The sequence below is a fragment of the Sceloporus undulatus genome, chromosome 6 (genome assembly GCF_019175285.1).
Source record: "Sceloporus undulatus isolate JIND9_A2432 ecotype Alabama chromosome 6, SceUnd_v1.1, whole genome shotgun sequence".
In the NCBI taxonomy this organism is placed as follows: Eukaryota; Metazoa; Chordata; class Lepidosauria; order Squamata; family Phrynosomatidae; genus Sceloporus; species Sceloporus undulatus.
The window spans coordinates 82,193,257-82,219,051 of NC_056527.1; the positions used below are offsets into that span (position 1 = coordinate 82,193,257).

At 39.6% G+C, this 25,795-nt stretch overlaps 1 protein-coding gene across 5 annotated transcripts in view; it reads right to left on the reverse strand.

Annotated features, from left to right (window-relative positions):
• Positions 1-5,319: 5,319 nt before the first annotated feature.
• The window catches only part of BRCA1 (BRCA1 DNA repair associated), a 59,121-nt gene continuing 38,645 nt past the window's right edge, over positions 5,320-25,795 (reverse strand). For all 5 annotated transcript variants that reach the window (XM_042475764.1, XM_042475762.1, XM_042475763.1 and 2 more), the window contains 9 exons: positions 21,729-22,066; positions 18,437-18,524; positions 17,106-17,183; positions 15,287-15,327; positions 11,949-12,032; positions 9,321-9,375; positions 7,734-7,807; positions 7,223-7,283; positions 5,320-5,846 (listed from right to left, as the gene is read on the reverse strand). In XM_042475764.1, the coding sequence (XP_042331698.1) occupies positions 5,737-5,846; positions 7,223-7,283; positions 7,734-7,807; positions 9,321-9,375; positions 11,949-12,032; positions 15,287-15,327; positions 17,106-17,183; positions 18,437-18,524; positions 21,729-22,066 (929 nt within the window). In that variant the 3' untranslated portion in view covers positions 5,320-5,736. The remainder of the gene's footprint in view (positions 5,847-7,222; positions 7,284-7,733; positions 7,808-9,320; positions 9,376-11,948; positions 12,033-15,286; positions 15,328-17,105; positions 17,184-18,436; positions 18,525-21,728; positions 22,067-25,795) is intronic.

Below are 25,795 nucleotides of genomic sequence, written 5' to 3' on the forward strand. Positions count from 1 at the left end.
AACCCACTGGATGATTTTGGCTAAGTCTCATCCTCTCAGCCTCAGGGGAAGGCCATGGCAAACCTCCTCTGAACAAATCTTGCCAAGTCATCCATCTGTTTTATAGTGTTTATCATTTTATAGCTGTATTTTATTGGGATAAATTGTATCATTATTGTATTTTATCTTACTTTCCATGACTTTTAGATTGTACGCCACTGGCAGGTTATATGTCGCTTTGATGATTTCTGTAAAGTGCCATGCAAATTTATGGCACTCTATAAATAAACACGAATATAGTTGGCCCTCCTTATCCACAGATTTTTTTATCCATGGATTCAAGCATCCATGGCTTGAAAATATTCCAAAAATTTAAATTCCAAAAAGCAAACTTTGATTTTGCCATTTAATATAAGGGACACCATTTTCCTATGCCATTATATTTAATGGGACTTGAGTGTCCACAGATTTTTTTTTTAATCCACGGGGGTCCTGGAACCAAACCCCCGTGGATAACAAGGTCTCACAATCATCATCATCATCATCATCATACCTACATGATAGGTTTGCCTTAATGTAATAATAAGTGGGGAACAACTTGAAGGCACACCACAACAAAAATGTGTATATGGGTAAACAAAAGGGAAATTTGGAAGCAAGTACCATTCTTTAAATGACACATATATTGCACTACTGTACAAGAGGCATTCCTTCTGCATGATATCTTAAGATGGTGTTCTGCCACAGCCCTGGTCCCAAATAGCTGCCACAAATCAGAGATGAAATCTGGGTGTAGAATTGATTACTTTTATCTCACCTGTATGTCTGGAAGCAAGACTCAGTCCCGGGTTTCAAGTGTGAGGCTGCCTCTCAGCACCCTCAAACAAGGGACTGCAGGGACACCTTATCCTGAGTCTGAATACCCACTATATTGAGTAACCATTGTGCCATACTTCACCTGCTCCCAAATGCCTGCTTTGGCCACAGAGAACATACTCAGCTGGAAGGCAGGGGTGGAAATCACATCTCCAGATGTTGACTGCAATTCCCATTATTCCTCACTACTGCCTATGCTGGCCAGAGCTGGATGGACCCAAAACTCCCATGCCTGACAAAAGGGACAGCAGCAAAAGTATTATGTTCTAAGCCCAAAACATGTCCCTCCCTGTGTGGGAGATCTTCAGTCCTTAACCAGGGGCTCTTTCACTTTACATCATTTTAGTGCTATGATACGGCAACATTCTATGGAATCCTGGGGTTTATAGTTTGATAAAACACTCAAGATCCATCTGGAAATTCTCAACTGTTGTTGTTGTTAACTGCTGTCAAGTTGACTTTAAATTATGGCAACCTCATGATTTAGAGACCACCAAGTCATCCATCATGCAGACTCAGGGCCGTGGCCTCGATTGAATCTATCCATCTGGAATGTGATCTTCCTCTTTTCTTACTGCCTTCTTTGTTACCAAGCATTATAGTCTTTTCTAGTGAGTCTCGTCTTCTCGTGATATGGCCAAAGCATAGCAGTCTCAGTTTAGTCAACTTTGCTTCTAGGGAGACTTCAGGCTTGATTTGCTCAAGGACTCATTTATTTGTCTTTTTAATTGTGCACAGTATCTGTAGCACTCTTCTCCAGCACATTTCAAATGAGCTGATTTTCTTCCTATCAGCTTTTCTCAATGTCCAGCTTTCAGTCATACACATTTGGCCCTCCGTTTTCGTGGGGGATCTGTTCCGGACTCCCCCCCTGCGAAAATGGAGGCTCGCGCATATCCAAGCCCCATAGGCTTGAATGGGGCACACCCCTGTGTGCAAAGCCTAGGTGTGCGCGCCACTGAAAATAGCAGAGGTCGCCCCTCCGCAGATATTCAAGATCGTAGATATCAGATCTGCGAATTAGGAAGGGCGACTGTATAGAAATAGGAAGTACAATGGCATGGCATCCTAACTTTAATATTGTTATATACCGTTACAATTTGGGATCTTGTCTAGTTCCTTCATAGCTGCCCTTCCAGTCCTAGTCTCCATTCTGATTAATGACTGAGCCAAGGTATGGAAAATCTTGAGCATTCAGCATCTTCATTGTCAGCTTTAAAGCTATGTACATAACATGTGGCCACCATATTTGTGTTTATTGTGTTTTGTGTAAATCTCCCTTTGCACTTTCTTCCTTGACTTTATTCAATAATTATCCTGGGTCTTTGCTATTTTCTGTGGTGTCATCTGCATATCTTAAATTGTTGCTGCTCCTTCCTCCAGTTTTCATGCCTCCTTCCTCTGAGTCTAATCCTGATTTACATATGACATGCTCAGCATACAAATTAAACAGAAAATTGCTGCTCCTTCCTCCAATTTGTATACCTCCTTCCTCTGAGTCTAATCCTGATTTACGTATAATATGTTCAGCATACAAATTAAACAGATAGGGTGATAAAAATGCAGCCGCACTTGGCCCCCTTGCCTATTGGAAGTCATTCATTTTCCCCCATATTTTGCCCCAATAGTAGCTTCTTGTTCTGAGTGTAGATTCTGCATCAAGATAATCAAATGTTGTTCTATTCTAAATAACTCTCCCTAAATCATAGATACCAGGAGTCCATTAAATGGGGCCATGGCAATAAACGTGGAATCACTGTGCTTTAATTACATAGAATAGCCAGGTAAAGTTTAGGAAGGGTAAACAGATTATCAAAGGGTATAAAAGGACTGTTGGATGCTAAAAATCTGAGTAGTTTGCACCCAGTGATCTGTCCATGGTCCTGTCAAACGTGGTCCTTTTTACTTGTCAGAAAGGCTGGGCTGCCTGCATTTGCCTGCAAGTATCATACTGGAGTTTTCAGTCTGGTGACCCAGATTTTATACAGGTTCTTGAAGTTCAGAACTGAACAGTGGCTTTCTTTTGGTAGTTTTAAAAAGTACCTGAAGTCACAATTACAATTTTTAAAATTCTGCTGCCTAACCAATCGTAGGTACATTTTTAGAAATAGTTTTTAATTAATCCAACTCATGAATTAATCAAATTTTATTAAAATTGCAGTCCTAACATATGCTTTATATACATAAGGGAAGTATCTATAATAATAAAGGAATGTGTGTATATGTGTGTCTGCCTTTATAGCAGCTCAAGACTACAACCTAGACACCTGAAACCTGGCATATATAGAAAGGAGCAGGAGCAGGAGCAGCACACCCTGGGACTGGTTTTTTAAATGGATCATCTAATTTCAGTTGACGTAAACCTATCAATAGCTTGCAGTTCCATTGTCAGTCACGAGATGAGACTTCCCTAACCAGCACAAAGGAAAGAACCACCAGGCCTATTTATTTTACTAGAGGTCCTCCTTGCATCTCCATATGTGCCAGAAAACATGTCATGTGCAACTGCTGTTTCCCTCCAAATTCCTCAGAAAGCTAAAGAGAAAAGGTCTTGGTGGCTGGTGAAGTAGAGAGGGGAAGAAATCAAGCAGAAAGGCTGAATGAATGTCAGGCGAGAAAAGGATGGATGGAAAGAGAAAGGCGGGGGGGGGGGTTTGGAATAAAAGGAGGCAAGAAGAAAGATTAGAAGCAAAAAGCATGGAGGTAGGCTCATGGAAAAGGGAGATGGCTCTCTGGGTGGAGAAAGGGCACTAGTTTAGTGGGTGGGAGGGGAACAGGTGAAAAGCTGGATCATCATCATCATCATCATCATCTTAAAGATGTTTCGGCCTCCCTAAGCAACGTAGGTATTGAAATTATACAAAGCAAGCTGGTCCACACACAAATTTCTTTCCCTAAGAAAGGAGTTATTGTTTTTTAGGCAGGTGGGAGGTATGGCTGCTACTGGCCACTAAGCTCCCTTGGTATAGCAGGTTTAAAACTCCCCTGGCTCTTTAGGTTTGGATTTCAGGAAGCAATGGTCTTTACTAGACATATATCCTTCCTGAGTGCAGGTTTAATTTATAAATGTACTTTAAAAACTGATAAACCTTCCGAAGCTAGAGAGCCCCAGGGTAGGTGGCAACCTTATAAAACAGAATGTCAGTAAAAGGCTATTATAAAACATTTAAAATGTTAAAACACAGAAAGTAAAATAAGCTTCAAAGAAAGCACATTTTTACCCGTGCAAGTTCTTATGTTATTCTACTTCTTCTGGGCTTGCCCTGTCATCTTTTGGGAATGGAAAGGGAAGGAGAGGGGGCTGAAATTGCATCCTTGGGATGAAGCCTTTTTAACCCTGTGCTCTTGTCTTCCTACATCACACCAGGTAGGAAAAGTACAAGTGTTACTGTATACTTTGGAGTGGGGGAATTGTATGTTGCGGGGATCCTTTACCCCATAGGAATCTCCTCTTACCAATTGACTGGAATCTCAAGGAGGAGACCTGCTTAAGGCAAATTTTAACTAGCAGGTGAAGTCTACATGGGGATGGACTAGAAAGCCATTTTCATGAAGGTATACTACTACTGGGGACTCCTTTCCATTGGACACAGGCCATTCCATTGGACAGAAGAGCATTTTTTCTTGGAGTTTTATTTTAAATGTGCTTGGTATTTGTGGTTATATCTGCATTTTTTGGGTGCAGCTTTACAGTTTTGTAGTATTTCTTGTAAGCTACCTTGGGCTCATCTGTGAGAGTTAAGAGAGGTGAATATAAATTCCAAAATCAAGTGTTAAAATTTTAGCCTTGTAAGAAAACTAAATGACTCTCACATACAAGCAGAGCTGTGCAAGTGAAAAAACCTGTGCCTAATATATTTGCTTTCAAAATTACAGGACACTGAGGGATCATTCCTCCCATATTATATTAAAGTTCCAGAACTGGGCTGAGCCTTACTCAACAGGCCTTTCTATTCAGTGTAAAGCTTTTGCAAAGCTAACTATTGTCAAATCTTCTTTGCAAAAGAAAATAAATGTCTAAGAATAGGAGGCAGGGTTTTTTGGCAGTGAACCTGAAAGATTATTTATAAAGCTCAATTACTTGACAACATGAAGCAGCAATAAATACTCTGCTGTCTCAAAAGCACTTCTCTGTTCTTGCAGTGCCAGAGCCAACCAGACTTTTTGAAAGCATGTTTTATCCAGTGACAGATGGAATGAGTTAGTGAATCATGCACCATGCCCAATCCAAATGTCTTGCCTGGGCCTTCAATAGGACCAAGCATGGCAGCAATCAAAAACTGGTTAGCCATTAATTTGCTAGAAACATGTTAAGTTGATTTTGGCAGATCACATCTGGGTGATTCATTACCACAACATACTTAACTCAGCCCATGCCTCCTTATGATGCAAGAGACATTTGCAGTATGTTCTTGTGCCATCCTGAATCTGGCAACACTTTAGAAGAAGACACAACACCAGAGAGCCAGCATAAGTGCATCTTTATATGTGAACATTCCCTCCATAAACTATGGTTATCTGGCTGAATTAACTGAAGCTTTGAGCTCCTTATAACAAACAAATGATCACATCTAAAAGATATTGTGAAGAAAGAAAAATGTTTTACAAACAAGATGGTGGTTGGACAGTAAATAATGCTTCAATATAAGAACAGAGGACCACGCTAATTCTTGGTTCATTGCAAGAACTGGGGGAAAGGCAGAAATTTTACAGTTTTAAGTTCTGCCTTTGGCAGAGAGACAGGGCTTTCTTGTGTCTACTGAAATATACATCTTGCAAACAAAGCTACACTCTCTGTAAGTAAGTGTTTCATAAAAAGTGCCACAGAACTCCAATTCTCGAGATCTTGTATTCCTGAATATTTCCCAAAGGGTCATCCCATCACATTGGCTGCACAATATATTCATCGAATGGCTGGCGTTGGTAGCAAGCAATGCTGTCCAGCACCCACTCACGTAAAACTACAGTAGCACTGCACTGCGGTGGGAGCCCTGAAACACAAGACAAACAGTGAGAATTTTAGAATCTGTGCTCTCATTTCCCCCATCTCAAAGGCTCAGAAGTGCACTTTCTTTGAGAGCTTCTTTGATGAATGACCTTTTGAAATGCCATGACACAAAGACAAGAGATGACAAGGGGCAGATGCTGTCAGAGAGTTTGCACAATTGGTATTGCATTCCGCTACATTTCTAGCAGGCAATATGTTTCACTAGCAAGTGACAGAGACATATGTAAGGGTGGGTCAAGCCCACCTTTTTCCTCCTCTAACAGGTCACAGCAGTCCCTCACCCCAAGCTGTTGGTGATGGGGATGAGAGGCAGGGAATGTGTGATAGCCACAGAAGGAATGGTAAAACATATCTCCCTCTGACATTCTCATTTTGAGAAGCACAAATGGAAAGCCAAACTGGTACTACAAGTCACGAGAGCTTATCTTTACTAAACATAATCATGAGGACAGAAAATGAGGCTCTCCAATTACTCTCTGCAGGTATTCCCAAAACCATTTGTCAGCTCCCCAGGAGCAAATGACTGTCTGTCTTGAGAACAGGAGGCCAACAGAGCACAGATCACCTTCCCCCAGGAGCTCTCATTTGCATCCTAGTTTGGAAAAAGCAAGAAAGTAGGCACCTTTTTCAAACATGGGAATGGGAAAACTTTTACAATTTCTTACTTTTTCCATATCTAGCACAAATAAAAGAAGATACCCACTTCTCCCCCACAGGAAAGGTGAAGGGTTGACAACAATGAAGAATAAGACTAGTTGAGTAAAGCTGAATTAATACTGGCTCACAGCTTAGGAGGTGTGAAGCAAGAAGCTGGACAAGCCTGGCTAGAGCCAATCAGTCAAAAGGTCTATCAGGGAAAGGACACAACCGATAAGATCTGAACTGTTTTGGGAGCTGAGAATATGGAAGTAGCTCAAGAAGAAGTGTTATTTTGTTTCAAACCAAGATGTGACAATGTACTTGGGTAGAATCAACATAATGCTAGAAATAAATTTTTATTGTTTTTATTTTGTACAGCCCTGTCTGGATGTTTTAAATTAATGATTAAAAACAAAAATTTTAATGCTTTACCACATTGAACCCACCAATCAACATAGCCACCTGCCCAGTATAGTGGACACCTTGAAGTCCAAGTACCAGATGGAGAAAGTTCTTAGGGATAAAACAGCCAAGCGATAGGAATCCAATGATTGGAACCAGGGGCCAATATGAATAGGGGTTTTGGCACAGTAGGGTTAATTCTGTTTTCACTAGGCAGATACCTCCCAAGTCTTGTATTTATTAATCCAAACCAGCAGAGAGCTGGATGCGTTGTATCTAATGTTATGCTGGGAGATGCAGGTGGTACTATAATCTTACCTTGGCAGGCAGCATCTTCTATCCAAGCATCAGGCTGAACAATCACCACAGCAGAAGAGTTCTAAGAGGTTGGTTGTGAGATAAAAAAGACAAACATGAAGAGAGAGGTGGCATTAGGATCAATTGCTATCTTTGACTGCAGACAAGCAGGAATGTTGGAGCAAACCGTTATTCACTTTGGAGCAGCACTCCAACTAGATGTGGAGTTTAAGAGGAAAAGAAAATCCAAGAAGGTCACAAAATTTCATCTAGGTGACAAAGTAATAGCGAGGAAGAGCATATGAAACTGCTGGAGAAGCCATGCTGAGAGGGAAAATATAGTATTGGAGTGGCTTAAACATGCACTGAAAAACAGACTCTTCCCAATACATGCTACCATTCATCAATATACATGCTCACATCAGAGCCAGCGGAAACTGGCTTTTTATTGAGGACTCAATATTGTGTCTCTCCCTCTTTTTTTCAGCTGACTCATTTGCCTGTACCCACAATAATTAATATACACACTTACTGTTGCATGGGCAAATAAATGAGGTTGTTTCACAAGAGAGGCGCCACACAGCTCTACCATCCACTCCAGTTGTTCTGAGCAATTTCCAAACAGAGGAGATAGAATACATTGTTAAATAACAATGGAAGAGAAGTTTAATCCCCGCACTGCCGTAACATGCACAGCTCAAACTGGTCCCCAACATCTATGTGGAGAAATACTGATATTTCCATTTTAGCAGAATCTGGGAATTCAAGAAGGCTGGAATCTTACCGGTGTGTGTGTGTGTAGAATTCTTATAATATGCAGCCAGAATATCCAATGGTGAAGGATTATGGGCATTGCAGTCTTAAACTCCTGGAGATAAACATTTTGTCTCCCTCTTGCATACTGAACTATATATGCACAGAATTGGGTTCTGGCATAGAATTTAGCATCCTGTTACATATTCCTAACCTACATAATTGCAAAGATAATTCGGAAAAGTGTAGATAGTGACTGCTCAGAAGCTGGAGGTAACTACCGTATATACCTGAATATAAATCGACTTCATGTATAAGTCAAGGGCAGGTTTTGGGGCCAAAATTATGGATTTTTGCCATGACCTGTGGATAGATCGAGGATAAAACTTGGAGGCTCCTTCTGTGTCTGTATGTGTGCATGAGGCAAGAGGGACTCTCATTGAGGCTTTTTTCTTCAGCTTTCATTTAGCCTTTGCAAGGCCAGGAGAAGGATTCTTAAACAAACAGAAATATCAATCATTCACCCAGGACTCTTTCTGCTTGGGTCAAGAGAGAAAGCAACTGTATGGGGAAATCTGAAAAAGTTGCTATCACATTACCATAGTGACCCGTAAATAGATTGACCTGGAATTCTGGGGTCAATTTTTGGACATAAAGTTTTAGACTTATAGATGACTTATATATATACAGTAAGTAGATATTTAAGAGTTCAGAGATGGGGATTCTGACTGCACAACTTATCTGCTCTGGCCTTAGGATAACCAGAAACAAAACACATTAATGCAAAAATAAGCAAATAAATGCACATTCATATCTACAATCTTCTCAGCTCTAAAAATTGTTTTTGTTGGGGTAGAATATCAAAGAAGATATTCTCATTACTATCCAGAGATATATACCATTAAACGTATATCCAGGGGTAGCTGTGTTGGCCATACAGCAAAGTACAATAACTTCCAAAATCTACAAAACAGCGATAGCTTTACTGGGTTAACCATTAATTTGGCTAAAGAACAGAGAACAGAGGCAGCCTCGATCTCAGAGAAGGTTTATTCTTTGTCTCCCAGAGCCTAGAGTGATAGCCCTCTATACCATCTTCACTGAGAACAACAATAACAACATCTTGACAAATGTAGATAATACTGTTTTGTGAATTTTGGATGTTACTGTAATATACTACTGAGTGATCAAAGAATTTCAGGCTATCATGGCCATTTAGCACCATCTTCCTGGTGACAGAACAACAGCAAAGATGAAAGCTTTGCTGCTGTTCACATAATCATTTATCTTTGAATGTAGAAACTCATGACCCCCTGAAATTTCACCTAGTCCTCCAAACTCATGCCAGGCATTTCAGTCTCTTTACCTGGAAGCATGTCAGTGAATGGTCCATAACAGCATATTTCGAGGCCTTTGAAAAGCTGGAAAGGAAATCAAGTGTATTACTCAGGCTACGTAAAGTGAATTCCTTGAAAGACAAGTTCTGGAACTAATATAGGTGTGAAATTAGAATTCTGTCTAGAATCTAATTTAATTTGAGCAGGTTAGAAAAGGAAACATACTTAACAAGCAAAGCTGAAATGTATTTTGAGCAGCTGTTTAGGCAATGGGTCCCTGTTACTTGTACCTCAACTTTGCTCCTAGTGCTTCTGTAAGAATCCCCCCCTTTCCTCATCTCCCACTATGCTCCCTCCATTCTGCACAACTTCACCTGCTGCAAGCCACTTTGCCTTGATTTTCTGCACCCATAACCCTGTCCTCAGGCTAGCTGATTCCCATGCCTGGAAAGAAAGGTCACTGAAAAGTCACATAGTATTAAAGTATTATTTCTTCATTTTGACCTTATTGTCCCCAAGTCTCCCAATTTCATTTGCTTGGTTCTGTTACCTCGTCTCCCCAGATTAAGACATTTTTCCTGAATCACATAATATTCATGAACATTCTGACTGTAGAAGGGAAAACAGTAACACAGGAAGCTGTTTTATATAGAATCAGATCACTGATCCATTTAGCTCAGCATTCTTGACACTAATTGGTTTTCTCTGTTTTCCAGGAATTTTTCCAATCCTCTCTGGAGGTGCTGAGGGTTGTTGAACTTGAGACCTTCTGCTTGAAAACTATGTGATTTCCAATGAACTACAGTATTTCCCCACAAGCAGGCATTGAAGATTTAACTGAATTTGGAGATGATTCTGACAGAGGGCTTATAGTCTGAAAAGCTCATGGTGTTGACTGAAAGACTGGAGAAAAATTAGTCCCTCATGTAGCATGCCATTTAGGGAATGGAGCAGATAAATGGCTGAGGAGGAGTGAATTTGGGGAAAAGGATGAAGAATCCAGGAAAAAAGGTGGCGGGAAAGAGATCAGAATATATAGTCCTGAACAATCACATCTACTATAAGAATCACAAAAGAAAAGGTCCAGAAGCACCCTTCCACCTGCACATCTCCATGGTTTTCCTGGACAGAGAAATAAAAACTGGCTAGAAGTCCCTTCTCACTTGCTGCCCCTTACTCCTGGAAACTTCTTCCCCCATATGCACACCTCATCACTTCTCTACCCAGTTTCAAAACTGAGTTAAAGACTATATTGTTTAGAAAAGCATTCCCAGAGGCAAGCCCCTCTCTGACCCAGGAAGCCTCCTTTTAACCATCCATTAAGAAGTCAAGCCCTTCCTCCAGTCCATCTGCCTTGGTCCAGGCCTCAGAGGTGGAGAAGATCTGCTGGACCTGATCCTATTCCCCACCACCACCACTCCCTTCTCCTTTTGTGTCATGTCTTTTTAGATTGTAAGCCTGAGGGCAGGGAACCGTCTGACTAAAAGATTGTATGTACAGAGCTGTGTAAATTTACAGTGCTTTATAAATAAAGGTTAATAATAATAATAATAAGGAGAGAGGAGTCATTGTAAGAAATGGACAAAGAACTTTGAGCTCAATGTGCTTGTTGAGGATTGCTCCTTCAACCATCCAGAGAAGTCTTCCTTTGACCTGCACAAACCAAACAAGACTAGGCATGGGAAAGAGATGGAAGTAACTGACTGCTTGCTACCATCCCATCTTACTCCAGACAAGCCCTCATAGTGTGAGAAAAATTGAGTGTGTCAGTGGTTCAGAAAAAAAAATTAAGCTGCTGAAATGGAGGAGAAAGAGAAAAGACCTTTTAAAAATACACCACTTGGGTCTCTCTCTTCTCACTCTTAACCAGTATCTCCTCTTCATATCACTGTTAGTGCAGTGCAAATAAGCAAAGAATGCAGGACCCAACTGGCAGGCATCCTCCTCTTCAGACTGGAGGGTAGAGAGGCATAAAAGATAAATCAGGTATCAACAGAACAGCGTCTTGAACACTTTTTGCACCAACTATGATTCCCAATCATAAGATCCACCCTTCCTCTTTGAAGAAGTAGCTGTTACTTTCTCTCTCTATAGCAACAGGGCAACATGACATTTTGTTATGTTGCCAGCATCTTTCCATATACATTTTTTAATAATTACAAGGTCATAGTACTTATAAGATTAAAAACTATTTTAAAATAATAAAGAACCAGCATTTACCTGCTCACTTAGCCACAACATTTCAATGACAGGAATTAGAAAATTTCAGTTGCTTATACAGAGAAGGGGGGATGACTAGAACGATTGGATGTCATAACATACTCATCAGAGGAAAGCAGGATATAAATTAAATAATACATAGATATATACTCAGGAGGGTGTGTACTACCTGTCTGCACACATTCTATGTCCAGGGAGAGATATATATATATAATATATATATTACCAATAAGCATAATTACATTCAGTTACATCATGCAAACATACCTCAGAATTATCTTATGTGAAAACTAGTTTCTACAAACACAGAATGATCATTTTCTATGATGGACAGAAGCATCCTGTGATGGGCATATTCCTATGGATATATGAATGGGGGTTACAAATAATCCCTGATCGTTTTAATTTCTTTTGCAGTTATAGCGGTTAAAGCATACCGTTCCAGCAGGAGATTCCCTTGCTCTTTTGGGTCCTTGATGGCTTCTGCCATTGATTACATCTCCTTTGACTTCAAAGTCCTCCTGGAAGATAACAGAGATGATAAAATCAGATGACAGTGAAACTTTATTTTGACTAGTTTTGTGTGGCTGAAGCAGAGAAGAAATGTTTCCATTTTAGAAGCTGGAACCCTCTTAGTCAACCTGAGGGATGAAAAACTTCTAGTATCAAGAAACATTTTTATTTTAAAAATATTTCTGAATTACATTCAACTAGAAAATAGCCATTACTTAATTAAACAACCCCTCCTTGGTATTTAGACTACTGATGAAACTTCAGTGATAATACAACAAATGGTACAGTAAAATGAGGCTTACATATAAGCAAAGACAGTTTTATTTTTGTGTATGACATGTAAGATATACTGAGCAACCAAGAGATGATACACAAAAATGCTTGAATCCAATTATGGAAATGAAACCCATTAGCTAATTACTAGAGCTCCATTAACGTTCTTCTGTTGAAGAGAGATCATGCCACAATAGAAAATGCCATCCTCTGAAGTAAACAGGCAACTACTTAAACCTCTTTCCCCAGCCCTTCACTTGACAGAGGAGACTCTAGTAGCACTCAGCACTCTCTTGCAGAGTTTGCTCCCAAAAAAGCTTACCTCAACTGACAAATGCACATATATACTGTACTAAGTAGTGCTGAGAGAGTGAGAGAGCATGGTGAAACTATCCACAGTCAATTCAGTTGCCATTTACAAAGACAGAGGCAAGAGGAACAGGTATGACAGACATCTCTGTCCACATGACAGACCAGCATTCAGAGTGCTGGTCATGACCTATAAAACCCTATACAGTTTATATCCAGACTACTTGAAAGACCCTATCTCCCCATAACATCAAGGGTCCTAAGATCTACCAGAAATAAAATTTAAAATATACTCATTTAAAATGCATAGTTTAAAAACTGAATAGGTAGTCTTCCTGGAAGAACCATATGAATGAAGAACCATATGAAGATGAACCCCAGATTCTAAAAAGTGAGGTGGAAGCTGCAATAAGAGAAATGGGGTGGGGTGGGTGATCACCAGGAAAAACAGATTATATCCCAATTGAACTGCTGCAACCCACACATACAGAATCAACTCAAGTGCTAACTAATATATGTCACAAATATGGAAAGCAAAGCAGTGGTCAACAGACTGGAAACAATCAACATACAGTCTGCCCTTTTTTTATGCAAGGGATCTGTTCCAGATTCCCCCGCGTAAAGCGAATTCCGCCTATGCTTGAGCCCCATTTAAATGAATGGAGCTCGTGCACACGGCGGTGAGGCGGCGCACGCACCCCATTATTCCCTATGGGACGCATTGCCCCTTCTCCCAGTGTGACTTTCAGTGTATGCTGAAAGCCACGTAAAGCGTGCTCGCATATGATGCGGGCGCACTGTACATCCCTAGCCACAAAAAATGAAACGCAAAAGACTGCAGCAGCTGTAAGACCGTAACATTAATTTTCCACACAAGCAAAATTATGCTCAAAATTCTGCAGTACAGACTCCAATCATATATAGAGAGAAAATCACAAAGGTACAAGCAGGGTTTGGGAAAGACAGATGTACTAGGGACCACATAGCAAACATACAATGGCTAATGGAGCACATCAAGGAATTCCAAAAGAAAATCAGCATGTGCTTTATAGACTACAGCAAAGCCTTTGACTGCATAATTCACAAAATGCTATGGAATGCTCTTAAATGGAAGTGCCATTACATTTGACAGTCCTGATGAGACTATCAGAGAAATTTGAGAAATTTGTACAGTGTGTCCATGCCATACACAGGCTTGCTGTATGTGGCTTTGAGTTTACACGTACGACAAGCCCCATAGGACAAAATGGTGGGCACGCCATAGACATGCAAGTGGTACTGTGCAGGGGAGTGCACCGCCATAAGAATAAACGGGCTTTAACCTTACACAGTTCTTTTCTGACAGAGTTCTAAGCTCTCCTCTCTTCCTAGTAGGCATGAGAATCATTAGGAAGACAATCTTCCAGGTTGTTAGCAGGAAATATTTCCTACTTTAGTAGGAAACAGATGCTGGCAAAATTACTTTTTCTGATTTACAACTCTCACTGCCCTCTAGCCAGCATGACCATTGTTAATGGGGGGATTCAGACAGTCTCAACACCCCAAAATTAACTGTCTCAGGCTTTGCTTTGCTAGGAATGACAGCAGGTTCCAATAGCTGAGCATAAGCAGCAGTTCTAACTGGAGAAATCTATGGATGTAATTAGAGCAAATGAGAGAAGCTCACACCCCAAAACTGTTTTATGAAACAGGAAAATGAAATACTGTACTGTACTAGCAACCTTCCAGGACATACCCAGTGTTGAAACCTGCCCTAAGGGAAAAAATGTAACAACTCTACAAGATACAATTACAAGTGGAACATCTATTGTAAAGTATTCATGTATTTCTTCTAATTCTTTTGTATGGTTTTTATTTTGTTTTAGTACAAGAAAAGTCATCTTCAGTTGTCCATGAGTGTAAATGCCAACAGATAAAATATTCCTTCCATGCAAGAGACAAGTTATACATAGACTCTGAGGTCTTAGTTCTGGCTCTCAGTGTTTTATTCCATTCATCCTAGAACCAGTTTCACATGAGACTCCACCTAAACATTAGAAAGAACACTTCTTTTACCTCTCAAACCCCTTCTTTAAGTCAAATACCTCTGAAGATAACAGGTCCCCACAGCATCAGCCACAGAGAACCAAAGTGAAACCCTGATGTAGCATCCCAGCAGGAAGCTCAGTCTGACATGAGCACCGGTATCTTCTTCTAAGTTAGGCTCAGCATGGAAAGCCACAAAGCTTACAGAGGGTGTTTCAGGTGGTCCAGAAACTGGTTTGGTAAAAAATATTAGCTATGTTGGCTGGAGGATTTTGGAAACTGCAGTATAAAGACTAAACTTTTCCAAAACTCTAGTTTCGGTAGAGAAAAAAAACCCCACTACAGCTGTGGGATTGGGAGTATAAGGGAAGAAAGTCTCTCCTTATCCAGCTAAAGTTTGGAGGCTGCCTTCCCAGCCTAGTATTAGCTGCCTCTTTCTCACTAGAAAAAGAGAAAATCAAAGGAAAGTCCAGACTCTTTTTCCCTTCTCCCAAGACTGTTCTATTCTCATTTATATATTCATAGCATACAGCAAATAGTGGGCCAAGGTAGATCAACAGGTGCCTTCACTTCAAACTGTCCTCACCCCCTCTTGTGATTCTGCAAACAGCTCCACAGATGAGCCAAATAAAACAACAACAAAAGACAGCCATACCTCATTAAGGACTCTTCCTGCTTTGAGTGAATGTTCAATCCCTAGGACAGATCAGACAGGAATTAGTTATTACCATTAAAGCAACCCAACAGTCCTTTTTAGCACCTGCAATGTGATTTTTAGTTCCTGCTTTCAGATAAGCAAGAAGCCTGCATCACTGTGGTGTAAAGGAGCAATCCCATATTTAAATAATACTGCTTACTGGCAGTAATAATAACAGGTTTATTGATTAGTCAGCTGACTGTATCAAGAAATGCACAATACAAATTGCAAAATACAATATAGAAAATCCAAGTGTCAAAATACAGACAAAAATAAAACTTGGTCACATCTAAAAAGCTCATATAAAACTAAGACAAGAGTTAAGAATTAAAACCAATACTAGATAACGCAAATATAATAAAATAGAATGCAAAATACATTAGACTAAGATAAGACAAACCACCTATTTACTGCACCAGAATACCAGTGCTTTATTAACCGAAACAATTAAGGCTGTCTTGTAGAGATAAAAAAAATCCCCTCATCCTTCTAGGAACAAATAATGCATTAAAATGCAAATCAAAGAAAAATACAAAATTAATGACCAGACTACACTGGGCAAAATTAAATTTCATTTTCCTCATGTGCAAAATTCAGTCAATACAGTATCTTTAATTCAATGGGTCTATTCTAGCCTGGGCTACCAATGGATTCCAGCCACAGTCTACTGAATCCTTGCTGAACTGCACATTTGAGAAGTACAGTTGTAGGGTGTGAATTACAGAGTCTATACTGAATAGCGCAGAGAAAGAGGTGAAAAACAGCTGGTTGGGTTTGCTTAAGCCAAGTTAGGTAAACTGCTGAAAACCTGAATTGTATCTCCTGCAGTTTTGTTTCATTCAAATTCAAAGCAAATAGGGAAAGTGATTGTGAAAATTGGGACTGCAGGTCTGTTTTCTTGATCTAAACTGCCCCACCAAAGCTTATGTTTGCCTTACAGGGAAACAATACAATAACCTGTACCCCACTTGTATATTTCCCCCCTGCTCTGCAGATTGTGCCTGGGGCATCAGCTATTTAAATTGAGCAACAGGATTTGTGGAGTAAAAAGGGTTACCCTGTCCTGCTCCCTTTGCATATTTCCAACTTTTTTTTTAAAGGAGGTGTGTTTGTAGATCTGATGTCATACCTCCCAGAATCTTGTTCCCTTTGGCCCTTCATCTATAACAGCAGGCTCAACAAAATCCTCCATCAGACTGAAGTTTCCAAAGGCAGCATGCATGCTGAGAAACTATTTGCCCCAGGAGATGTGTTCAACACATACTGTGTTTATCAGTTATCATTTGCTGTGGATTAATTTATTTAGGCAAGCTTTTATATCTGGATAGTTGACAGTCCTTGGACTGTGGAATTGTCTATTTTTTTTCGGCCAATGTTTACCTACGGTGTTTTAAGGCAGTGGCGACTATTGGCTTCCATATCAATAAGGTAGTACATCTCCTTCAAAGTCACTGACCCCTGTTTTCCTCCCAGACTCAAATAGGTTCAACAGCTGGGATAATTTCTTGAAAATTTGGACTAAAACCCAAAGTAGGCTTACTGCCTGAATGACATAAAACCTAGTTGCCACCATTATTTTAAGTATTGCTTACTGGATAATATATTCTGATTGTTTTCAGTTGTTTCTTAGATGACTTGAGGCAGAAAGGCAGAATATGTGTACATTTGTATGTACAGTAATGTGTGTGTGTGTGTGAGAGAGAGAGAGAGAGAGAGAGAGCTTTCATAGCATGCAAATAGGGAGATCATGACCATTTGAAGGAGCTTTCCCACTTACATTGGTAGCTTACCACCCATTTCTGTGCAGCAATACCCAAGAAGTACTTCAGGGTTCGTTCACAAACCCGATCCTCATCTGGAGATGAAGCAGAAGATTTTCATTTATTGCTTTGTGTCAATACAAAAACCCAAAAAACAAACGAACAAACGAACACCTCTTTGGCATCCCACAAGGGCTTGAGCATCTCTAATGAGATTCCCCAGCCCCCTGCTTTTCCTTCCACAGCCTATTTTGAAAAGTGCCCAGAAGTTTGCTGGCTGGCAGAGGGAAAAGTGTAAAAGATGGAACAGACATCATAGGCACAAAGAATCAGCTGCACAAGTTATTTGGATTCCAGCCAGGGGGGTCTGACAAGCAAGCAAACATTAGGAAGATCTGCCAGGTAACTCACAGTATATTACGTAGATTCATGAACTGCATCTTCCAGGGCAGATTTTTTTTATTCTTACACATTCAAGGCATTCTCTATGCACATACAGACACAAACATTTTCAAGATCCAAGGCACTTTTTGAAAGGCAGAAAAGAAATCTCTCCCCCCCCCCCCTCTTTTTTTAATGGTCTAGGGAATTTTCTGGTTAATCCATTATCACCACCTTCTTTGTGGTGATATCCCACACTTAGGGCAAAGAAAGCTGTCATTGACAACCTGAAAGAATATTCAAATAAAGTATTTAATATATTTGCTGATGTTATAGAATTTAATATTGCTCTTGGGAGCCAAGGATCTGTACTACGGGAAATCCTATTCACTTTGTCCCTCATAGACACTGGTGTTCTGCATCTAGTCAGCTTTTCTCTATTTTTTCCTACAATTTTAAAGGCCAAATGCGTACGGTGAAAAAATACAAGAACTGAATCCCATAATCTTGGACTTGACTTCTGTATGGTTTGCTCATAAATGTCTGAACCCCATGCAGTCTTCCACAGTCATCAAAAAACACAAAATAGAGCATGAATTGCACAGGGAAATTTGGATGTTAACTCAAAATCTTCAAAGACCTATGAAAATACTGTAAAAAATGCCTCTTTAGTTCTGCCTGAAGTCCAGCATTCTATGTCCAACAGTGGCTATTCAGCAGAGGTATGTGGACAATACACCATTCTGTGGTAATGACAGTACTGTACTCAGCACTTCAGCAATATTCAACATGGAGGCTGTGGTGACCTTTATGTCTAACCGCTGCTGATCTATGTCCATTAATATAACCAAAAGAAGAGGTGTCATTCTCCAATTATTAATGTCAACCCAAACAACATGGCAAGACTCACTCATCTACCTACTAAGACAATGCAGATGAGTAAGGTCTTCCCTGAGTTCCCACTCACCGGTTTTCATTACTACATGGGTTGTTTCTTCAACAATTTTATTTGACCAAGTGCTCTCAGTTTTCCTGGCAAACCGCTGCACTAGTCGCTAGAAGCAAAGTAAACAGTGAATTAGAAATAATTCAGCATGTTAAATACTGTTGGCTTTTCAAAAGAGACTTTATGTAGACCTAGGATGGTTAACAACATTCACATGCTTAACTACAATAAAGCAGTCATTTAAAAATTACTGAAAAAAAGAGATAGTGCAGATAAAGTCTTCAAGATTAACAAGGCATGAAAAATTGAGAAGCTAACAGTTTGACAGGCCAATTATCTGTCAAGCAAAAGGAGCTTCAGACAGTAATGGAAGCTCAGGGAGATGAAGGAGATCTCCCCACCAGAGCCTCCATGTGACCACAAGCAAGCAGTCTTCAATGTCCCAGCCAAGCACAACTTTTAGAAGAGAAGGAGGTCCTTTAGGTCTCCTAACCCCAAACTATATAAAGCCTGAAAGGCCATAACCCGCACACCAAATCAGCCGGGATGTAGACTAAGAGATGGTTAAATCATTTAACAAAGGAGACATACACGGTCTATAACCAGATGTACGGTAATCAACAACCTAGTCACTGCATCCTGGACTAGCTGAAGTTATTTGATCTTTTGATATTGCCTCATGATGACCACATTGTCATAGTGGCATCTTAGGAAGCATAAACCTTCCATGACTGTAACACTGTCTGATTCCCAAAGCCTAACTACTCATTCAGCATATACACAGATACACATCCTCCATGGGTTGTCATACTGAGTAACACAAAACTGCAAATGTTTGACATGGAGGGTATCAAATTTTCAGCAACTATTCCCATGGAAGCTTCTATGTGAAAGTTGAAGCTCTTCAATACAATAAGTTTTAGACATGAATTCAAGTGTCCCATAAGGCTATGGGAAGGGGAATGGGCAAGGTAATAACAGAATTACATCCTGGACACATGCTTGAACCAGAAGACAGCTGGATGGAACAAGTAATTAGGAATCTGCCTTCCATCCCACAGATTCAACCTAATGTTGAATGGAGAATGGGGTGAACAAATGTGGGAGAAATCTACCCTATCCATAATTAGAACAAGATCTCTTGATGAATGCCAAATAAAAATGCCAACCAGGGCTGAACCCTGAATGGCTGATTTTTTTTTTTAACAGCCTGATATTCAGTGATAGGATCTTCAGAATTGGAACAGTCACAACAGCTAAAGGAAATCACTGAGAGATGATCTCAATGGCAGAGTAAACAATATGTGGTCACAGCCCTTTCCTCCCTCCTTGGAATGGCCTAGCTACCTCTGACAACTATTATCTCCTATCACTTTCTGTTCTCCCATCAACCACACCAGACCCCCTCCTCCAAGCCTTGTGTTGCCTCCTCACATTCACTAGACACAAAAGGTCAGCTTGACTTCAGTCGTTACAGCGACCAGAACTGTTAGAGAAAAGATCTTTGGGATTGTTGATGTCTCGTGCTGCCGGTGGTTTGAACTGGTACCAACTGAAACAGATGCAGTCTTCTCAGCTACTCAGGATCAAAGTAACTTCCACACAGAGTTTCACTCAAATGAGGGTTTATTAACTTTGTTGCTATTTACACTTTGCACAGCAAGCTACTATACATCTATACACTTTCAGAGTCCATGCTAGAAGCTTGAATGTGACATCAGTCTTTGTTCTCTCACAAGATCAACCTTTCCAACCAAGTGGACACACCTCTTTCCCATGAAGTCACCATGCTACACAGGAGCATAACAATAATACATTTGCTTATATTATGTCTCAGCACATGTCCTTGAAGACTTGCTCTTCCAGGCCTAGATTTTCTGGCCTTCAACAGGAACCATTTTAAACCTTAGTTAACCATTGCCACATCTGAACATTTTCAATACAATTTAGAAATATATTTTAACAAGAACCCCTAACAAGGTGAAGTTTGCGTTAGGCCTTCTGTTTCTCACCCAACATGTTTCTGTAGTGCAGCAGCAATAAATGACTTAAAGGTCATTATGGTTCATGACCATTGGCAAAATGTTAGAGGGGTTGCTGCTTATGTATATTCCTGCATTCAGTCTGGTAACAGCTTTCAAAAATAACCCATACATGAGACTCCTTGAAAAAAACAAGGTACTTACCATCATGCTCACAAACAACCCACACTCCTTTTGAACTGACTGTTATTTATCTATTTATTTTCAGACTAAGGATAAGTTTGGGTAAACTTTTAAAAACTGCTTACTGCTTTGTGATATTTCAGATGGTCCCAATGAATTAGCACTCCAGTGCCGCACACCAGAAAATAGGGGTTAATTCATTCCCTCAAAACACAATTGCAAAAGAAAACTAAACTACGAAATTGAGTCACCCGAAATGCTTAGGACCAGAAATGTTTTGAATTTTGGATTTCTGAATACCTGTATTTGCATAGACATTCATAATGGGAGATGAGACCCAAGTCTAAGCACAAAATTCATTTATGTTTAATATATACTTATACACATAGTCTGAAGGTACTTTTATGCAATATTTTAATTAATTTTGTGCATGAAACCAATTAAACTGAACTATCAGAAAACAAAGGTATCACTATTTCAGCTACCCACAACAAAAGTTTTGGTTTTTAGAGTATTTTGGATTTTGGAATTCCGGAAAAGGGAGACTGAACCTGTACAGAAGTATTATATTAAAATCTACACATTTCGTTCACCTTTTACATCCTGACAGAGCTGGTTTATAAAATTTTGATTCTGGCATATACAACTTTTTAAGTAATTTTTCAGCTCTGGATGGACTGAGAGTTTGAGCAGTTTGAACAGGAACTTTATCAAGCCATTGCATTGCACTAAATTTTACAAGGGTCAGCCCTACTTGTACTCTACTCAAAACCATCCGGTGTTTTTCTACCACTTCTTTTTTTTTTTTTACTCACTGTTGAAAATTCATTAATGGGAAAGAGACAGAGCAGCCATATACTGTCTTCTAACCACCCCATCCCAACCCACCCCAGCAGGAAATGCCATTTCTCAATTCTGAAATCTGGTCACACATTCCCTAGCACCAGTTCCTTCTAGATAACAGGTACAAAGCTAATTTTTATGCACTATTGTTTTACAAAGCTGCTTCTATGGTAACAGAGAATGGACATGATTTGAATTGCATGTTCTGCCCCTTGCCCTGTTAACTACATCTTCTTTTTCTTTTCTTTTTTGCATTGATTATACAAGCTGTGAAGGATATCAGAAGCATACTAAAGAAAGCTTACCAACTCGCCTTGGTTCAGACCTGATGCCACCAGAGACATATTCCTCTTGCTGCTCAGGAATGGGCCCTTTGAGTTCTCTTTTTCGGAGCAATTGTGTGCTGTAGGTGTCAGGGGAGAGATTAACCTTCTCTGTGCCTCATGTCTTGGTGTAAGTGGTCTTCTGAATGTGCCTGGTGTGGCACCAGGAGATGCTTTTGTTGTCTTACTGGAAATGTCCTCTTCATGCTTTGAGGAAGGGATGGAATGACTGCCTAGTGTTCCATGTGTGCTTTTGACAATGGAGAAAGAATCACCTAGAACATTTTGTTTGTCTTCAGAAGTCACCTTCACTGTGCTTTCTGGAGGAGCAGGAAAAAAAAATCTCCATCACTAATACTTTTCATGAGACCATCTACTTCTAAAACAGACATAAATAAATAAATATCACTTGGATAGGCACTATCACCAAATTTATTTTACAGTGTTGCTGTCTACTCTGGAAACATCTGATCTAATTACTTTCTTTTTTCTTTTTTATTGATTTTGGAATGAACAGGAAACAGAACAGGAAAACACAGAAAACAGAATGAAGTAACCTGAAGATCAAAAATCAACCAGAATTGAATTATAAATCAGTACAAAAGAAAATCAAGTGTCATGTGATAGTACATCATTCCACAAGCCCATATGAACAGCTGGTACTTCCTATTTCAGCAAGAACACACAGTATTGCTTTAGGAACGTGAAATATATGATGTTGAACTTATTAATAATTTATAATGTTTGGGCATTTATGAAATTTTAAAATATAAAGGCCTATGTTTTATTGAAACAATAACTGCAACTGGACCAAGTTATAAGAGGCTGCCTTTTAAGATACCCAAGCAACATAGTTTTTGCCAAATGGGAGATAAGAAGAGCAATAAAACTGAAATTGAAAAAAAAAGAAGAAGATTATTTGTAGTAAACAAAATTCTGTCCTCCGGCCTTAGAAACAGTATGAAGAGATCGGTGGTATTATGCAAAAACCGGGGTGGGCGGAGGGAGACATGACAACATTCTTATAATATAATTAAGGAGTGATAACAAATGCCTGTATAATTGTATAATTACTGTATATAACAAGCCTGCAGTTCTACACATATTTACAGATGAGAAATATCCATTGCACTCAATGTGACCTTTAAAGAGACATGCGTCAGAGTGAGCAACTTGGGAAATGGAGTGTCTCTGAGCAATCTACAATCTTAGAATGAAACAGCTAAATTTGCCTTGGATTTAGTATCCCAAGCTGTATAACCAAAGGTTTTTAAACTATAGCTAAGGCTTCTAAACTGAAATGTAAGATTGCTTTATACCACCATAGGGGTCTATTAGTACATCACTAGCGTCCAAGAAGGGCAGTCTCTGTGATAGCAGCATCCACCTTGGAAATAGTCACATCTTGGACAATATCCTCTGACAGAAATTAGAACGTCACTATAATTATGGAAAGATGTGGCTTTCAATGGTTTTAGCCACTCTTTTACAGAAATGTTAAAGTAGGAAGGACAAGGAAGAGAGGAAGGCAGATCTAAGAGCATGAAACATCTGATCTGCTAAAAAAGAAAAGGATCTGGCTTTCATTATTATTATTATTATTATTATTATTATTATTATTATTATTATTATTACTAAGCTTTATTTATATAGCGCTGTAAATTTATATTGCATCAAACTGAGGATGTTAATGGCTTGGGCTAGCGATCTATGAAGTCTGAGCATCCAATGGAGCAAGATCTTGCTATAGAAAGCTTATGCAATAATAAACATGTTAACCTTTAAAGTGTGACAGTACTCTGGGGCTGTTTTAATCACCCAAGTCCCCTCCTGAAATTATGCCTCTGTTCCCTACCCAGGACTGACAAGACTGGTTGTTAAATTCTGTGCTATTGGGCATGTGCTGACCTTCCATGATTTGGAAATAGATGAATAACTTTGCCACTTTTTTCTCAGAAAACCCAGCGCTGCAGGCACTGGGCTGATTTGGACAGCATAATATGCCAGGGATCCACAGGAACCTTAGCTTATTGGTTGTGTCATTCTCTGAAGACGCCAGCCACAGATGCTGGTGAAACGTCAGGAATAAACTCTTCTAGAACATGGCCACATAGCCTGAAAAACCTACAAAAACCTAAGGATGCTGGCCATTAAAGCCTTCGACTTCACATTGTGAGTACTGTAGTAGGTTTGTTTTTCTGGTTTGTCGTGGGAAAAAGAAAACAGAAACAGACTTGGAATGCTGTCCACCCCACAGGTGTTTGGTCAGAAATTTTCTCCTTGTTCAACCAATTTAAGACGGTCAGGTTGTTTTATGGCTTTGACTGACTTTTACTGATGTTTTTCTTTTATATTGTATTGTTTAATTCATTATATTTTGTGTTAGTATTACCATTTTGTGATTATACCTATTGCTCCCTCCCCGGACAGGTTTTGATAAAGGCCAGTTAATAAATGACCTAAAGAAACAAATCCATCCCACTAATGTTTTGTCCAAACTGACATTTCATTTACCTTGTATAAACAACATCTACCCTTTAGCATTTTAATGCTGACAGACCTGACAAAGAGTACATGGAAATGTCTTTTAATATTTAAAACATAAATTTGAATGATTAGGGTGGGACTTGCATGTATCATGCATTACTGGATGTCTTTCACATTCTATGGTATGTATATGGAAACAGACAGTTGAATTCTAGACATCTGGACTTGGTGGAGTCCAGATGTTGTGAACTGCAGTTCCCATCAGCACCAGCCAGCAGAGCCAAAGTTCAGGGATTATAGTAGTCCATCACACTGACAGGGCAAGATTTTCGGGAAGGGTGATCTAGGCTAACATCCCCACATTGAACGGTCTTCTTCTTTACTCTAAATCCTATAGACTACCTTATATCTTCCAGCTTTGAAAATCTGTTATAAAACATGTCTTGCATGAAACAGAAAGGCAGCGATATAATGCATAGCTAATAATCATGAAGTGATGCCAGTCTTACGAACAGTTTTAGTATTCTGATGATTTATTATGAAAGATTAACGATGAAAAGTAAGACCATATTAGCGCTTGACTCCAGAGAGCAGCATTATCTTTAATGGTCTATAAAACACCCACAGACCTGCATCAGTATATATAATATACTACCCACTCAATACTCAAATTACATTTTGAATATTCAATCACATTTTTTTAAAAGCACAAGGTGTCAAGTGATGTGTTTGGTGGAACTAATGATAAAACAGCAAAAGAAACGTGGAAAGAGCAGAACAGGCCCCAGGCAACTTTCTCTTTACTTCTTTTAAGCACTTGTTATTTACGATGCCTCAACAGAACATTAATACATCTCTTCTCCCCAGAAAGTGATTAGAAGGATGCAAGAGGCTTTCCAAAGTAGCCACGAGAAAAGCTATAATTTGTAATCAAGGCATCAATAAACGTAATCAGGTTGAAGCTTTTATAAGAAGACCCCCAAATACTTTATTCTGGCCTGAAAGCCCAAACAAGGGCTTGTTAATTAAGTTGCCTTGAGTCTGTTTCCGGGCTCAGAGGAAGCTAATTAATCGATTTCACCAACATAATACTCAGCTGTGCTATTTATAGTTATCTAAGGAATTGGCTTTGATTGAATTTGGAAGAGCTGCAGAAACATTCGTCTGGAAGCCAGTTCCATCAGGAACAACGTTTTTGTTATTTTTTTCCTCACAGCAAAGAAGGCTCTGTTTATATCTGAATGCAGCGGACTTCAAAAACCAAGACTGGCTTCAGAGGGACACTGTATTTCATTGAGGAGGGGGAGGTTGTTATATGGAACACTATACACAGAGCAGATCAGAAAAAGAGACTTGCAAAAGCCATCCCTGACGTTGCTAAACTATGTATTAAAGATACTGTGTTCAAGAATGAAAGGCAAATACCAGAAAATGTTCCTTCAGAGAGCTATGGGAGCCAAGAATTTGACTGGCATTAAAGAGAGAGCTACACAACTTCACAATCTGCAAAATTCCACTATCCAAAAGAATCCAAAACATTTACTAGCCTGTCTGGCAGCACA